This window comes from Helicoverpa armigera, chromosome 15, assembly GCF_030705265.1.
Source record: "Helicoverpa armigera isolate CAAS_96S chromosome 15, ASM3070526v1, whole genome shotgun sequence".
Taxonomy (NCBI): Eukaryota; Metazoa; Arthropoda; class Insecta; order Lepidoptera; family Noctuidae; genus Helicoverpa; species Helicoverpa armigera.
The window spans coordinates 10,489,118-10,500,700 of record NC_087134.1 but is presented as its reverse complement, the minus strand read 5'-3'; the positions used below and the strand labels follow the sequence as shown (position 1 = coordinate 10,500,700).

At 40.6% G+C, this 11,583-nt stretch overlaps 2 protein-coding genes across 3 annotated transcripts; one reads left to right on the top strand and one right to left on the bottom strand.

The window, feature by feature from the left end:
* Positions 1-3,976: 3,976 nt before the first annotated feature.
* LOC110377910 (pro-epidermal growth factor) lies at positions 3,977-4,657 on the bottom strand. The gene has a single exon (XM_064038053.1). The coding sequence runs from the start codon at positions 4,655-4,657 to the stop codon at positions 3,977-3,979; it is 681 nt and encodes a 226-aa protein (XP_063894123.1).
* A 309-nt stretch (positions 4,658-4,966) lies between these two features.
* On the top strand, positions 4,967-11,538 carry Mrn (marionette). Of its 2 annotated transcripts, none has more exons than XM_064038052.1 (11): positions 4,967-5,095; positions 7,307-7,411; positions 7,494-7,625; positions 7,997-8,182; positions 8,389-8,461; positions 8,732-8,839; positions 9,150-9,233; positions 9,424-9,626; positions 9,984-10,098; positions 10,500-10,640; positions 10,943-11,538. In XM_064038052.1, the coding sequence occupies exons 1-11, from the start codon at positions 4,998-5,000 to the stop codon at positions 11,084-11,086; spliced, it is 1,389 nt and encodes a 462-aa protein (XP_063894122.1). In that variant the 5' UTR covers positions 4,967-4,997; the 3' UTR covers positions 11,087-11,538. The 2 variants fall into 2 exon arrangements, with proteins under 2 accessions (XP_063894122.1, XP_049701059.2); XM_049845102.2 differs by lacking the exon at positions 4,967-5,095 and adding an exon at positions 6,743-7,062.
* Positions 11,539-11,583: the final 45 nt, after the last annotated feature.

Sequence of the window (11,583 nt, the reverse complement as noted above, 5' to 3'; positions counted from 1 at the left end):
AGTGGGGATCGCTTTGCGCACTGTACACAAGGCAATAAACCAATAAATGGCTTCTGCGCAGGTGAAGGTCAGGGCTCAATATCCGTGCCGATAACTATACCGCGGCTAGAGTGACCTGAGCGATATCCACTGCCGCTGTGGGTAGAAGTACCTACATACCGCGCGGCAGCAGCGGCATGCATCCCGAACATCAACAGTAATATTAACGCATACCCACTGGGTTTTCTCTGTCGCAGGTGGTAGCGAATACCGCTTAGGTCTGAACAGTCATATTACCGCATACCCACAGGGTTTTCTCTGCCGTAGACGGTAGCGAATACCGCTTAGGTCTGAATAGGCCTATAGTTGTCCCGGCCACCGCGAAACTACATCAGTGATTACCAGATTTGCATCTGTTATGGTCTGTATATTTATGGACATGCAGGACTTCCTATTTTTGAATAATTCAGCGACATCACGACGTAGCAAGTGCATTCATAGCAAGTGATAACCTATAATCTTATAAAAAAGTCATGATCATCGTACTTTTTTCTCAGACATCTGCTCTTTCACGTAAGATAGGTACGTGGTCTTATAATGATTATTATTTTACATATCCACAACCTCCACAGCTTCTAAACTTTCTAAAAGTTTACTTTTCATTTTTTTTTTGCTTTTTAAACATGGTATTTTTGGTGTTACATAACATATAAAGGTACATTTCACTATCCATCGCCAGAAACGGTTCAAAATATGTTTGTATTCTGTAATGATAATGATAGGGGTTGTTTAAGCAGGCATCAATCGGGCTCCCAGGTTTAAGTGAAATTTTTAGGTTAAAATTGACACCTAGGCTTTGGTGAAAATGAAATTCTTATTAAGTGTTCCGTAAATGCTCCCTAAATTTAGGTATTCGTTGGTGAAAACGGGCATAAGTGGGCTATGTGGTCATCCTTGTCAAAATGTAATTTCAAGAGTACAGCAGACAGATTCTTGTAATGACTACTTACAAGGAACGACTACACCGTGAACAGACAAAGGTGAAGTCGCTAGCGTTAACTGCTGGTTAAGTGTCAACTATTGAACCTACAAACCTAGTTATGAATTATACTTCAAAGAAGCAATGACACGGAAGTATTGTGCATTATAATTCTTAGTAAAATTGATTCCATTTCGGACACAATTTTCATGACAAAATTCATGAGAATTCATTCGTGCCTGGTAAATAATCAAAAATAGTGACTAAACCGGGCAGAAATGCGTCTCAGTCGGCTTAAGTGACACACTTCCACCTAGCTAACTAGACATTCGTAATCCGTCCACTTCCTGCACAAAAAATACGTAAGCTCTTTACGTATTGAACACCAAAAACGGCATTTAATGTAGTTGGGAGCGGCGTCTATTTCGGTCGTTGTCCATCCATCGGGAGCCTGTGATACACAGCTATTCCGGGCGGGGCAGGTTTTCGGGGAATGTCAACAAACGAACGGGCACTCATTCAATGAACTCTATGCATGCGACGCCGGTGGCGGACCGGTCCGCTCGGGTATTCATAAAAATTATGCTCCCAGACACGCTCAATGGAGTGCCGGCGCATTGCGCCTTTACATTTACAAAGGTCTTTTATGGCGTACGGATCGGATCACGTAAGGTTTTCTTTACGGATCTCGAGACGTGATGAAACAGCTCACTTTGTGATCGTTACTCTACTCATAGACTTTCGTTTGCGTGCCACAATATACATAACTGACATCGATGTGCCATTATTCAATTTCACAGTAAACAGATATCTACTATTTCCGAACTAATTTAATTGCGGACAGGTGTTTATTGCACAAGTGCTCGAAAAGCGATATTGGCGTGGGCGGCGTGTGACGTGCCAAACTGGCCTCACCACTCGTGTATCAGCTCATTGCACCACTAATGAATACTTATCTAATCAATAAGTCGAACGTGTCGAGAGCATTGTTCACAAGATTGGCCAAAATCTGTGCCGAGTGTTATGAATGTTGCTATTTCACGTTATTGGAAACTAGTTCAAGATTATAATAATTAGCAAAAGGTGCGGCTATTATACTCAGTGCACAGCAACATCTCTACAGCTGGTTTAGTAAACAATAGCTCTATTAGAGCCGGTGGATCGGGCTTCATCGTAAATGAAAGATATCGTTAAGGATTTAGTTTCATATAATTTTCTTTAACAAATGATCAATAGAAAATTGTATAATTAACAAGTAGCGTCTTAACAGATACTTCGAAATTATTAGTGTTGTAGGTAATATTTTACAAATACTTTGGAATGTTCATATAAACATCTCATATGAATCAATGTACACGGACTCCACGCTTCACTCCACCGTCGGCGGTACCGCGCTGGCGGTCGGATGCGGTACTCTTAGTTTTTGGTGCAGGGCATGGCGGCGGGGTGCGACACAACATACGTCAACACATCAAACTGCCATACAATGGTCCGCGGGTCTAGGGTAAAACTGGCGCCCCGCCGCCCTGCCCTGCAGACTCCTGTGATCTCACAGCCTATTAACTAATTTGCTATTTTTTTGCGTGCCCCTCGCAGTGCCCACTGTCGGCCGTGGACATTACAGTTATTACACAGAGAGCAACATACTTTGTACTTGCTGTAGTTTTGATTGTCACTACTAAATAAGTGAAGTTTGCATACATCAGTGATCTAAAACATTGCGACTATGTTTACAAAGAAGGAAACATTAATTCTAGTGGCATGAATGATGAATAATAATTAATTATTGAATATAAACAATCAAATATACAGCAGCAACGCGACAGCGTCGGCGTGGACAGCGGCCACTGCTGGGACACTATTTATACACCATCCAATGTTATGTTTCAATTTTTACAAAATACTAGACATAATGGAGATTCATAATGAGATTACAATTGAATATACATTACGCGAGGCCATGCTTAGCAGGGTGAAATGAAAATACAACCGTTAACCGCTTAGTTAGGCGCCTTGGATGCACTGATCATCGAGATTAACTAAATAAAGCAGTCAATAAATAAACGATCATAAATATCTAATAAATACCTACACGGGCTATATTTACAAAAAAAGCCTTCCTCATCGACGGCACATACTCAGCCTTTAAACAAATATAATACAGCACTATCCCAGTGGGATAACAGGTATAAATTAAAAATAAAGCTGCGGCTTAAGACTCAGATACAATAATACTGACACCAGTAAAATACTCTATCCACGAGATGGAATGTGCGGGCACCTGGCCCGAACAGCAATAGGAACCAACTGCGCTACTCGCCTCGCATGCCGCATAATAAATTCATCACAAATTCTATTTCAATAGAATGGAATATTAATAAATACAATTAACATTGATTCACAATTATCTAAGTATAGCTTAGCAGCGTGCGGGGGCGCCAGCGGAGCCCTGCACGCCGCGGGTACTCTCCGCTACCTCAACAAACAATAACATGAGGTGTGTGCAGCACACACACCGCTGCCCGCACTCAACAGACCAATTCCTGTATGTACTGTTTTGATTATCAAAAGAGTCACACTGGGAATTGATCTTTTCAGTCCAGGATTGCAGCTCAGCCTTTTGTATCAGCAGATACAGTGCAAACAACAATATAACATATAACAGCTCTACTTGAAGCGAGTAGCATTAGGTACATGGTCGTTGTTCGATCTCACACATCCGATACACACTGAACGTGAACAGAATAATACAGATTACACTCCACAAAACGAACACCAGGGGGAGGAGACTGATAATTTCAACTCGTGAAATGGAACCCACCACGGAACGGATCCGAGAGGTATATACAAAAGAAATTACTTCCGAATAAATTATAAACTTCGTAAAATAATTATCACATAAATTTCTCCTTATATCTTCCGTTCTCTCCACATAACTTAACACATAATCTATCTATAATATGTACACGACATACAATATAAACAAGGGACGCATTGTCCGGCATAGTCCACAGAGAGCTAGTGCGGCAGGTCGGGCGCGGGCGGCGCCTTGCAGAGCGCGACGCGGCCGCGCGGCGCCGCCACGGCCACCAGCTGCACCTGGCCGCGCTCCTCCGAGAAGGGCGGCGTCTTGCCGCGCCGGTGCAGCCGCACCCACGCGCCGAAGCAGACTAGAATGGCGAGGAACACGGCGACGGTCGCGCCGCCCGCGATCGACGCTGTCTCCATCATGAGCTGCCGACTCGTGAACACGTACGAGTCGTCCAGGTCCTTGAACTCGCAGCGCTGGCCCACGAACCCGCTGAGGCACTCGCAGTTGTAGATCGGGCTGTCCGATATCACCACGGTGAAGCACACGCCGCCGTTCAGGCAGTAGTACTCCGAGTAGGCCGGCTCGCACTTGAACGTGGGGAATGTGACGTTGATCCGCGGCTGCGGCTGCGGCTGCGGCAGCGGGCGCTGCGGCCGCGCGGGCCTGGCCGGCCGCTTGGAGATGGAGCTCGAGCACGCGCCCGCCAGCGCCCAGGCGGCCGACACCACCGCCCACCAAACTACCAACGATTGCATTTTCCGCACGATCCGGAGGGTCGGCGCTCGCGGTACGTGCACGATTTTGACATTGGACGGTGACTTATGAGAAATCCGAGAGGCGATGACATGACCGCATTCGAATTTCGAACTGGAACCCTTCGCTCGCATCCGCGTCGGCGGTCCGCCCAGACATGTTTCCTGTGTTAACTTTTTTTTACGTCGACGATCACTCGCTCATGACGGAGGCGCGGTTTCTACGGGCGCCCGAGATATCGCATCGATCCGTCTACGGGCATGTCGAAAGTGAAACACTGAACACTGTTCGAAACTCTGATAGTCGTGGTACACGATTATTCACGGAGCACATACACACAATGTCCCGTTCGAAAAGATATACACAAAATGGTGCTGAGAGAATCGCAAGCACACTACGCTCGGTGAGTTGTCTATGCGCGACTGACGGAGGGCGTTGGAGGGCGTCCACTGCATCCGCCATCTGCCGACGAGAATGAAATGCGGGGAACTCGACGCCGCGCGCCTGTGTGCGCGGCCGCGTGCGTACACGGGGAAATTACACTCGTATGCGTCACTCGCCTACCTGTGTGAGTGAGTAAACCTTTTTTTTCTTTGTATGGGATTATGAACAAGGTATTTCTTTTTCTCAGCGATTCCGATCCTCCAGAAACCATTATTTGTGGATCCTTGAATAAAAACATTATTTTATCAAGTTTAAATATTTGTCAAGAATTTATTGGAATCGATACCAAAAGTTTTAGTAATGTTATGAATACGTTTGTGTAGGTATTTACAAGTAACTTACATAAATAGAAGGTAACTACTTCATTTATGTAACTTGGAGCATGCATGCGTGATGCAAGTATGTCCACGGTGATTAACTACATTAGTAGAGCCGGGAGGACGGAGTAGGTACGATTGCATTTACAACTTTAGCTCAAAGTAATTATGCTCCAACCAACTATAATCTAACTTTCTGCCTTAGGAATTATACAGTATCGAGCTAATGTGCGATGACTACAATTTCGAAAACATAAGCTTAGTATTTTTTTAAGTATGCGGTGTGTGTGTACCTACTTGTTTACAAAAAAAAATACAATAAAGTCGTATCATAGCTTAGTTTCGTACAGATTACAGTAAGTCACAAATACGTCTCAAACATAGGAATAGAAAAAATAGGTAGGTACTTCTTGTGAGTTAAACAGGTTGGCGAGAACTTGCATCAAACTTTACTAACAGAATTATGCAAACATTGACGTTTACTCGAAACCTGCGACTTACAGCTTCTTTACTAGACAAACTTACGGAATCCGTAAAGTATGTAGTACGTATATTGAATGAAATGCGTACTGCTACTTTTCTTTAGTATAAACGACAAGATAAAATTACCTACTGGCGTACTCTTAGAAATAAGTAAAGTGCTAAGGTTAACATTAAATAATAAAAAAGTAAATGAACTTTCTTATTACTTAAAAGTTAAAATGGATAGTAAATAATTATTTGTAGTGGTCTGTCTCAATCATCATTTTCAAGTTCTAATAAGATTTAGTTTGCATTTGCTAATAAGTATCATGAATGAAAAAAAAAAATCATTTAATTACGTATCTTATTAGAATATTAAGATAAACGATAATGATAATTTAGTATAGGTATTCAATTCTGGTAAGACTAGCGTCTTATCCAATCTATGTTTATTGTTAAATTAGAAAATGTAGGTTGAGTCCTCTAATAACTTATTTTCTAACAAATACAAGATTCCAGTCAATTTATAAGTTCCAAGGTTCCATAAATACTAAAAATATTTTTCGTTTACTTTTTTGTTTAAATCCTTTAACTTTCGAGCAGTTCTTTCTGTGCCGTGGTACGAGGTACATAAGTGACAGACAAAGTTCATAACCGGAGACTTCATTGCTAGAAGTACGAAAACGCCGCTCATACTCGTATATGCATTTTTTCGTCAAGATTGTGAGCTCTCATAAAATTATCACGATCTATATTACTATCACTCAACAAGTTGTTTCGCCACCGCAGCCAAGTTGGTAGAGTTTATCGCATAGCCGTTTGTGCTCGTGGCGGTTCCAGTTGGTTAAATGTTCGAAGTTCTAAAGTAACGTTACTCATTCAATGAATGAACGAAATGAACTAGTTTCAGAAAATTAAAATACTGGGTTCCAAAAATTAAAAAAGCCAAGTTGGGCTTTATTTTTTACGGCAACACTTTAATAACGTATGTCAATGTCAATCAAGTGTCAGGCACAGTAATGTCAAATATTGGATGGTTATTTGTTGAGACTATTTTCTGTTGTTGTTATTAATTAATTTGCTTATAAATAATAGATTGTAACCTATTGTAAATAAGCGCACATGTCGCATAGTTAAAGCTGAAGTGTTTATATGAATAGCAGCATGTCAGAATCCTCCAAATCCAAGTCTTCCTTAAATCTAAATCCTTCGCCTACTTTACAATGTAAGGATCTTCACGAATATCTGAAGAGTAGATCTGCACAGTTTTTAGAGACGCTCTATAACTATCCTACTATATGCTTAGCTGTTTACCGGTAAGTTATTATTGCTATCAAAGAAATTATTTTCCCTTCAATTGCGTTCATAGTTTGGTTTGAGGTTATGTTAAATAAGTTATCTTTGTGAAATAAATCTTGGTAAAATGATTTTATATCGTCGTTTTACCCTTAATAATTATATAATAAAATACATATGTAATCCTTCTGTGTAAATATAACCTTTTATTTAGAGCATTTGAAATGTTATGTGGAAAAGTTTATTGTATAAAATCTTTTCCAGTGAGTTGCCAGAGCTGGCTCGTCACTTCGTTATCAGACTGTTGTTTGTGGAGCAGCCAGTACCTCAGGCAGTCGTCACATCCTGGGTGTCACAGACATTTGCCAAGTAAGTACTATTAAACCTTAATTGATAGCTTTTACTTATGAAGTTATATTTAAGTAACAACTTTACATTATAATGATTACAGAGAGCAAGCCAAAGCATGTGAAGCCCTATCAGAGCTGTCAGTATGGCAGGAGGCTCCCATACCTGGGGGTATGCCCGGCTGGATGCTGGCTCAGTCCTTCAAGAAGAACCTCAAAGTTGCACTACTTGGAGGGTAAGTACTACTTCTGATTTGAAAAAACAATATTGGAGTTTAGGATTGTTGGACCCATATTCCACCAAAGTGGAAACAAGCTGAGATGATGTTCAATGACCAATATAGAATTTCATTATTTATATGTACATCTCATATCAAAAGTGATATTATCCACTATTGGTTGTTCAAAAAACATCTCCCCTTTGCTTTTCTGGTCTCTGCCTTAACATTAAATATGGGCTTTGTCAGTCAAAACCTGTTGGCTCTATTGCAGCTGATATCAAGTTGCTTTTATGTAATTAAAACTTGCAAATTTCAAATATTTGATTCCACACCTTGTTCCCAGTGGCAAACATTTTCTAACCCTTTAAATCCTTATCACATTCCAGCGGCCGTCCATGGAGTATGTCATCATCACTAGAACCTGATGGCAAAGCTCGAGACGTGGCTTTCCTGGATGCATATGCCCTGGAGAGGTGGGAATGCGTGCTGCACTACATGGTGGGCAGTGCACAGACTGAGGGCATCAGTGCTGATGCTGTGAGGATACTGTTACATGCTGGATTGATGACCAGGTCTGTAATTGGGAATGTAGCATGTTTTAGGAATCTTTGTAATAGTACTAGGCTCTGTTATTATCAAATAACTTATATAACTATTAAGATCATAAAACTATGTTAATGATTTTAACTAAAAGTAATAAATTATTTATTGATTTAATAATATATGTATGTATAGGTAAACTATGTTCTAGTTATGTCCTAATCTTGATATTTTGCAGGGATGCAGATGATGGATCAGCAGTCATCACAAGAGCTGGTTTCCAGTTCCTGCTACTAAGCACTGCCAAACAAGTAAGCCATGCTATTACTTCATTTAACTGCCCATTCATTTATCCATTAATAATATCAAGGAAAAGGCCTTGTTTGAATGTGCTTATCTCAGGAACTTGAGACAGAAAAAAATATAAAAAGCCCCTTATTACATGCTAGTTCACTTATTGAAGACGATTATAAGTCCCTTTTTATCCAGGCATATGAAGTAGTTTCTATGAGACACAGACAAATTCTTAGTAAGACCTCCTCTTTTTTACGGCAGCTACCTCAATAAAACTTTCTCCCCAGGTATGGTTATTCCTGCAACACTACTTGCACACGGCGGAGAAGCGCAGCCTGAGCGCGGCCGAGTGCCTCGCCTTCCTCTACCAGCTCAGTTTCAGTACTCTTGGCAAGGTGAGTGGTGGAAACAGAGGAAACTTTTCAATTAAGTGAAATAAATTAAGATTTTTTTTTTATAACGTCAAAGTAACTTTAGAGGTTTATCTTACAACTTGGAAACTGTTCCTAATCTAAACTAATAGTATAAAGAGGAAAAATATTGCACTCTTTCCCTCTTAACGAGTTTGACTGTTGGGAAGCTATACTATCTGGGTGAGATAGGCTATATTTATCTGGGTATGGGAAAAAGCCCCAGGTAAAAGCACTAGAAACAGACTATTTTCTCTTAAATTGGAATACAAATAAATGTGTTATATATTTTCAGGATTACAGTACAGAAGGCATGAGTAACAACATGTTAGTGTTCCTGCAACATCTCAGAGAGTTTGGACTTGTCTATCAAAGAAAGGTAAGTTGTCACAGCTTTATAAAATATGGCTCCTTTACTTCTATTATTTACATCTACAATTACTTATGTATTGCTGTGTTATGGAAGTGAGATATCCGCCCCATGTGGCACGCAAATTTTTCGTGTTTCCGACCCCAACATACTTGGTAAAAAGCTCGGCAGATGATGATATTGTTCACTTTATCCATAGCGTAAAGCAGGTCGTTTCTACCCGACGCGGCTAGCCCTGAACATAGCGGCGGTGCGGGGTGGAAGTGCGGGCGGCGCGGTGAGCGCGGCGGCGCCGGCGCAGCGCGGGTACATACTCGTGGAGACCAACTATCGCGTGTATGCCTATACTCAGACCAGCCTGCAGGTCGCCTTGTTAGGGCTGTTCACTGAGCTCATGTATAGGTAAGATTATGTCAAAAACTTTGATTGTAACAAGAGTGACAATAACCATATTTTTTATTTTTTTAAAGTTGTTTTGAAAGAACTTCTCGATTTAAAACAAAAACATAAAAAAATACTTTGACATAAAAAATACAAGGGTATTATTGAGTTTCCCGGGTAAGTGGGTCGAGAAGGTCAGATAGCAGTTGCTCCTTATGAAACACTAGTACTCATCTGCATCTGGTTAGACTGGAAACCGACCCCAACAACATAGTTGGGAAAAGGCTCGGGAGATTATGATTTTATATTTAAACCCCTGCCGTGACATCAACCCTTAATATTGTGTATAATTATATGAGGATATGAATGTTCCTGTAGGTTCCCGAACCTGGTGGTGGGAGTGCTGACGCGGGAGTCGGTCCGCGCGGCGCTGCGCGGCGGCATCACCGCCGAGCAGATCATACACTACCTCGACCAGCACTCGCATCCACAGGTCTGATACACTACTTATAATTACCTATATATACTAACTGTTTCTCGTGAAGGTTACTTATTAAACCCCTGTTTTCAACTCTTATAGAGATTTTTTAAAACTATTTTGACCAAGCCCCATGCTCACGGACGACATATTCGTCAGTTTTCTTAAAACAACTTTTGACTATAATTTCCGCATTCAATTTTCAAAGTGAACAAGTGTTTTAAGTAAAATAAATGTTGTCGATGAACTTGGGCCTTATTATATTTAATAGAATTTTGAAAAATAACAATTATTTTGCCGTATTTGCATTGTTACTTTGCCATACCCTTTGAAACAAATCTTGTGTCCTTACCGTATGAAAATACCAGAAGAAAGACAGTAACAAAATACCTAATAGCAACGATATTATATTACAGATGTTAAAGTCAGAGACAGGAGGTATTCGCTCGTCGTCGACGTTGCCGCCGACCGTGGTCGACCAGATCAAGTTGTGGGAGACCGAACGAAACCGATTCACTTACACTGAAGGCGTTGTTTATAACCAGTTCTTGTCACAGGTATCACTTTTTATAATTACTTCCCGTAAGTTAGTTAAATATAAATTAGCGTTAAATTATTTGAAGGAATGACCTACACACGTAGCTTTATTTGGGAAAGCCAAACATTTATGTATACACATATTGATATATGCAGCTTTATCCCTCCAATAATCTTACTTTATTAAAATTATATTGTTGATTGAGGTTACTTTCCTTTATATTTTTCTTTGCCTCCTAAGATATAATACATCTGGCTATATAGTCACACCCAAAGTCTAAAATTGCATGTACCTACCATTCATTTTGTATTTATTTCCCAGGCGGACTTCGTAGTGCTCCGCGACTATGCCCGCCAGCAGGGCGTGCTGACGTGGCAGAGCGAGCGGTCCCGCACCATGGTCGTCACCCGCCACGGACATGATGACGTCAAGAAGTTCTGGAAGCGGTACTCCAAGACATCGTAGTCACTACACGACGTGTAATCATGAAAAAAGTAATGAAATTTCAAGATGGGTTTAGAGACTGCAAAAAAATCCTGAAGAAAAATACCAACGTTTTATGTTCCAAAAGGATCTTTCTTTCTTTGATAACCCCTGGATGGAACCTGAAAAAAATTAATTAAGTGGGTCTTTTTCTGTTGTGGAAAAGGCTATTATGGAAGAAGCCAGTTCTATAAAGTAAATATAAAGAAAAAGAAGTAAGACCTACTCAGATAAACTTGTGTACAGTCTACAATAATTGTGATATGATTAGTGTGACGGCAGGCAATAAACGTAATAGACTGATGAAATGATGGTGATTACAAAATGTTTCACGAAATAGGAAATAATATTTCTCATTTAATGCGCATTGTTTTCGTGGTGCAGCGTTATGCGTTGATGCGCTATTGTATTGTAAATAAACTTATTTTTTATAAGACTACTTTGGTTTAATTAAATTTCCTATTTTAAGTCTCCATCAA

Excerpts from the sequence above, each read along its gene's own strand:
- LOC110377910 (XM_064038053.1), bottom strand. The coding sequence starts at position 4,657 with ATGCGAGCGAAGGGTTCCAGTTCGAAATTCGAATGCGGTCATGTCATC.
- Mrn (XM_049845102.2), top strand. The coding sequence starts at position 6,899 with ATGAATAGCAGCATGTCAGAATCCTCCAAATCCAAGTCTTCCTTAAAT. Across the intron at positions 8,183-8,388 it reads CATGCTGGATTGATGACCAG|GGATGCAGATGATGGATCAG; the intron begins GTCTGTAATTGG and ends GATATTTTGCAG. Across the intron at positions 9,627-9,983 it reads TTCACTGAGCTCATGTATAG|GTTCCCGAACCTGGTGGTGG; the intron begins GTAAGATTATGT and ends ATGTTCCTGTAG.